General features: G+C 38.9%; 1 protein-coding gene across 1 annotated transcript; it reads right to left on the bottom strand.

Moving 5' to 3' along the window:
* Positions 1-812: 812 nt before the first annotated feature.
* On the bottom strand, positions 813-2,273 carry sstr3a (somatostatin receptor 3a). Its single transcript, XM_078269623.1, is given in 1 exon segment — positions 813-2,273. A coding segment is annotated over 1 exon segment (1,461 nt).
* Between the last annotated feature and the right edge of the window lie 4,117 nt (positions 2,274-6,390).

Raw genomic sequence — 6,390 nt, 5'->3', positions numbered from 1 at the left:
CAACAGTGCAACATCACCTACTGTATAATGCTCTCACGTCAAGTATATATGTGACTTTCACAGTACATTGCTGCTCTGAAGACACATCATCATCAGCTGTATGTTAAGGTCTTTTATCTTCTTTTATATATATATAAAGAAGATATATATATATATATATATATATATATATATATATATATATATATATATACTGCTACATTTGTCCTGAAAGCAGGACTTGAAGCTCTTCTTTTAACTCTTTGGTAACATTTTTGTGAATGAAACTTTCCCACAAACGGAGCTGAACAAGCAGCCGTATGTGGCAATTTTAGATGTGTTGATTATGTTGATGAATTTTCATTCAACAGGCTGAAACAAGCTATTTTCAGGTTAATTAACAAGTTTGTACAGTTTGATGACTTGGAACAGTTGTATGAGCAAACCTCAAATAGAAAAAAGCAAGTTTTAGCTTAAATACCGTCCAATTTGAGCGAATGATTGTCACATGGAATAAAAAGGTAAAATGATTAAAAGATACATGTGATAATAGTAAATAAAGGCACAACTTTGTACATTCATATTCATGCATATGTACACAATATAAACAGGAATATATTCTGTATGTTTGTGAAGCTTCAGTATATCCTTCAAATGTTAAAGAAACTTTGAGTCCGTTGATCAGAAAAAGCAAATTCTAAGGCCCGTTTTAGTTTTTCATTATATATACATTTGGAATGGGCTTTTTGCTCAGTTACAAACAGTTCAGCGTTGGCTGCCCTGTGTTCATAATACTGAGTTCACTTCAAGTAAGATACGGTCCATCATTTACACTATAAGTAACTTATCTCAAGTGAGGTGCTCTGTTCCAAGTTCTCCTCTGGCAGAGTTTTAATGCTCCCATTTCTGGTTCCATTGAGAAGCAACGGTACAGTCAGTGTTGACCCGTTGGCTGGATCTTTCCCTTTCACGTCCCCAGATTTGTCCTTCCTGTCTGGGGACGACAGCTCCGTTGCTCCTGGAGTTGCTCCTTTCTCAGACAACAGCGGCTGCAAGCTCTGCGGCTGGAAGCTGCTGTTGCCGTTTTGGGCGATTCTGTAGATCTCAGTCATTTCCGAGACGTCTTCCTCGTCGTACTCCTCTTCATCCTTGAATACCCGTCTCAGGCTTTCCCTGGGCTTGAGCGCTGACCTGCCCTCCCTCTGCTGCTGCTGCTGGAGCTCCATGGGCTCGTGGTTCTCCACCTTCCTCGTGGAGCGGCAGAGGGCTTTCCGGAAACCCCTCTTGAAGTTGTCTGACATGAAGGCGTAGACGATGGGGTTGGCGCAGCTGTTAGCGTAGCCGAGCACTACAACAAAATAGTAAAGACCCTGGTACTCTGAGGGCAGCGAAACCAGCAAGTTGATGATGTTGAGGGCGTAGAAAGGCAGCCAGCAGAAGACAAACACGGCAACAACAATCACAACCAAGCGTGTCACTTTTCTCTCCGACTTCCTGCGCTTGGTGGAGGTGGCGTGGACTTTTTTACCCGAGCTGCGGACCTTGAAGACGATAAGCAGATAGCAGAGGCAGATGATAAGAAGAGGGCAGAAGAATCCAACCGTGGATGTGTAAATAATGAAAGCCGCCCGCCATATGTCAGCCGGCTGTGGCCAGGCGATGTTACAGGTACCTCCTGTCTTCTCGATGTTGGCAAAGATCACCACAGGCAGAATAACAAGAAAGGACAGAGCCCAGACGGTGCCATTCACAACTTTGGCCACCTGAGGACGCCGCCACTTTGAAGACCGAATGGGGTGGACTACAGCGAGGTAGCGATCGATGCTCATCACAGTCAGGCAGAAGATGCTGGTGAACTGGTTGATGGAGTCGACAGTCATGACCAGACGGCACATGAAGGAGCCAAACGGCCACGAGTGGAGGGTGTTCTGAACCGCCAGGAAAGGCAGACTGAGCATGAAGAGCTCATCAGCGATGGCTAAGTTGAGGATGTAGATGTTGGTCACTGACTCTATCTTTGAGTAGTGCAGCACAATGTGAATGACCAAAGTGTTTCCGCCCAGGCCGATGATACACACGATTATATATATGAGTGGTAGGAGGACGCCTGCCACGCTAGGACCTAAGGAGACAACTGGGATGCTGGAGTTGGTGGAGTTGGACAGCGTCTCGTTCAGATCGCTGTCGTTAAACATGAGCAGAAACAGGGGGAGTCCGGGCGAGGGGCTGGCGAAGCTGCCGTTCTCCCACATCTCATCCATCATCTTCAGCCCGGGGAGCTAGATGACACCCATAGATGTGCTCTTTCTGTGCCTTTGTCCTTCTGTTGTCTCAGCTCCCGCCTATCTGATCTGTTGGGCTGGGGAAAAAATCAATTAGTTATCTGACTGAATCGTTTCCTACATTTGTTTCATCCCTAAAGACACTGAAATAAAAACAAATAAAACACATCTTGATCTTCCAAGGACACAAGATATTTTTTTTTTTTTTTTTTTACAAACACAATAAGCTATTATTACTTCCAATACCTAAGTGTTGCTGACTTCAAAAGAAAATTACTTTCTATATTTGAAAAACTGTATGTTTGCACATTTCTACTTTGAAAGCCACCAGGTATGTTGACTCTGTTCTGACAAAAGGTGTTTGTGTCACACTAAATTATTCTGCTTAGTTGTTTTTTCGGATATGACCTTGTTTTTTTAAGTGACTTTGTGTTCCATATTACTTTGAAATCACACACTTTCACTACACATTGACTTTTAAAACAGGCTGAAGGTTTCCTTAATTGTAAATTATATCAAATCTGCCCAAATGTTGAAACAAAAAACAACAACACACAAACCTGAAGGGACAGTTGCAACAACTACTACCAAAAAACTAAAATGTTTCAAGTAGTTAAAATCAAAAGAATATTATTAAGCATTATTATTACAGGATTGTTTTAATTAATTTCAAGTACATCTTTGCTCTGAGTGCCTGCTACAGTATTTGACAAATGTTTTGTCTTTACAGTATCTTATTTTCATCAACACAGAATGCAGTGATCATTTCCTCAAGATCATACATCTAGCAATGATTAAAAAAAGCCTTTTTACAAAAAAAGTCAGTATTTGAAATGCATTTTGTAAGAATGCCTTTCAAAAAGTTTTTTTAACGTTTCATTTCACTTATCTAGTAATATCATGAATTTCTTATTGAATGTGTTGTTTTACTGTAAATAGGCCTATACATGATGTTGCGTCTGACTGCAGTACATTCAGTAGATTAAGACAAAATAATGATTGAGACTAATTCATTGCTTTTTTGTCCTGTGTGTACCAAGATGATTGTTTTTAATTCAAGAACCTAAACCTTATTCTTATTTCAATCACTTGTAAAGTTCATCATATAAAATACTGTAAGCTGATATGCAGGAAAATTACCTTAAAGAACAATTAAAATGACTGCAACAGAACCTCAATACATTGCAACTTCTTGAAAGTAATCAAAGGGCAATACATTATTTTTCATTGTTTCCCCATGCATTCCCCTTTCCCATACATTTAAGATGCATACAGTGAAGTAATTAGCAATTATGTTGCAATAGTGCTCATGAGGATATTTATGTTAAAATAACGTTTCCAAACACACGCACTGTTTCAGTGATTAAACAAGTCGATTGGGTATTTTACACAGTCAAACTCTGTTGTGAGAACTGAGCACAAAGCAATCATAAAATACTGTAATGTAATCAACATGTTTACAATGACAAACACAGGGCACAGGCAAAGATAACGCTCAGAGGGCAAGTGGCAGAGAGACAAAAAGAAAAACACAGGATACAGATAAAATGATGGAAAGCAGATGGGAAGGTGGTGGATATAAAATGATGAGTCAGAAAGGAAACAATCAAAACCGGGTGAAAATGGATGTTTGCAGGTAGATTGATTTAACCACAGCAGCTATATTTGGTCCTACTGATACGGCAGGTAAATTAAACAGAGTGTGTTCCCACACGTGGGCAATTTCATTAGCAACCCAGCAGCACTTAGATTAACATGAACTGGGAACACACTTGGGAGTGGGCTGTAGGACACATGGAGGTGAGACTGTGTGGTTTCAGGAGACAGCTGGTGCACTCGCCCACCCATTCACACAGTCATTTTAATGTAGAAATCAAAAAGAAACAAAAATACGACCATTTATTCAGGTTAATATTAACCATGCTAGCCGTGTGGGGCAACGGATGGCAATGTAGGCCGGTCTGTCCACTACTTTGCTCCAGACTGAAATATGTCAACAACTAGATGGATTGTCATTTACTTTTGTATAAAATATTCATGGTCTCCAGAAGCTACATTTTTTATGTGTTTAGGGCTAAATAGGAAATGTTAGCATGCTAACACATTAAACTTAGTTTAATATGGTAAACATAATACCTGCTAAACATCCGCATGTTAGCATTATCACTGTGAGCATGTTAGCATGCTAATGTTATCATTTAGCTCAAAGCACTGCTGTGCCTAAGCTAGCTATTTCTGTCACTAATTGTGACAGAAGTGTTTAGCCTACTACTAAAAATCTCCCATCTCAAAACACCCTGAAGCCTGGTCCACAATTACAAGTGTTACCAGCCACTCAATAGATAACCATTGTTTTTTGGCTGGTGAGTGAAGCAAATCTACCAGCCACTTGCATATTTTACCAGCATTTGGCTAGTAAATGGTGCACATTTTGGATCTGTATGGTATTTAATGTATTTCATTACATTTCTGTGTCACTAGTTGTGACAGAAGCGCATACTAAAAAATGGTAAATTTAGAGATTTGGGTTCTTGGTCTCTTTTTGGGGTTTTACACAGAAATGTGTAAATAAGGGAAACTGTCTGTGAGCTTCATATTTATCGTACAGACACAAGAGTGGTATTGATCTTCTCATCAAACTCTTGGAAAGAAAAAGTGTATTTCCCAAAATGTCACGCTATATGTTTCCTTTTTTTCACTGGGGTTGGTAAACAAACATTTCCATGGTGAACATTAAAACTGATGTAGAAATATATCCATGAAACACTATAGCCTACACTATTTGAAGTGTCCAGTGATGCAAAAGACAACATTACGGTATATGGAGGCCTGTTACTTCATTTCACTCTACATTAACAACACAGCTGTACCACAGAGTAGTCAATATCATGTCGCAATAAAAGCATCATGAGGACCATTTCAGAGGAAATATTTTTGACCATCTTTTTTTCCCCCAAAATGATTAATGTTGCTTTCAGAAAATCAACATTGAGAAAAACACAGATGTGTCCTGAGCTCATTGATAGAGTTCATCAAACAAACCGACTGAAAGGTAATTGACACCTCGATGGCGACAGCTGCAGTCAACAAAAATTGGCATTCAGCCTCTGTCTTCCTGGAGTTCAATTTAAAAGAAATATGAAAACAGCAAACAAGAATAACCAACAAATGTACTGTATGTCTTTTTATGAGACTTAAGTAGCTTTTTTTCGATTTCACCAAACTGTCACATTAATCATTTTTCAATATCTACCCATTCTTGTGACTAAGAACATTTCACATTAAATTTGGCAATCTGGATCACCATAGAAACCAGCGGAAGAGAAAACCCAGAGATCAGTGTCGTAAATCAAACAGAACCAAATAAACGGCAGCACATGGCAGCAAAACAAGGACAGATCATTCTCTTCTCTTCTTTTTTTCAGTGAAAATGTTTCAAAGAGAGAAAAAAAATACTTTCACACTTTTGTCCTGGTCCTATAGGTGATAATGGGGGATCTAATAAAATAAAATAACAGCAGCTCAGCTCAAGGCTTCATGCAGCTATTGAAGGCTTATTTCATTATAACTAGGATTAGATCAGTTGGATTAGATACATCAATTGGCTCCAAGTACCCTAAGCTGATATACTTTAATTAAATATTAGTTATGGACCAGAAGCTTCTCTTTTATCATAGTCCTTCTTACATTACACAATAATAAGTCATAATTTTTAAGAAGCAAAACGTTTTGGATACATTTGCGATAATATCATAATCCTACAATGAATCACTGTGAAAACAAAACTTTCTAGATGTTGTGTTGTTACTTTGGCCAGGTCATCATCAAAAAAGCGAATTATTACATTCATGATTTTGTCCATATTGATATTAGTTGCTTCATGTACACTTATTAAAAACGTTGCATTGTATAGCTTTTCATATAGCTAGACGTCTAAACTCTGGGGCAAGGCCGTTATGTTTAAATAACTGCTAGCTTTAAGTTATGTAAGCAAGTTAAAGGACAAATACAGCGCAAAACGAATCTAGTGGTTAATAATACAGATGTGTACCCACTCGATCGCTCTCTGGGACATGTTTTCATGCTAATCGAATGTGTCTGTAGCTTGAAACAAGCTAGCGCAGACCGC

Source organism: Sander vitreus, chromosome 15 (genome assembly GCF_031162955.1).
Source record: "Sander vitreus isolate 19-12246 chromosome 15, sanVit1, whole genome shotgun sequence".
NCBI lineage: Eukaryota > Metazoa > Chordata > Actinopteri > Perciformes > Percidae > Sander > Sander vitreus.
The sequence above is the reverse complement of the archived record's forward strand: the minus strand, read 5'-3'. Positions and strand labels throughout refer to the sequence as shown.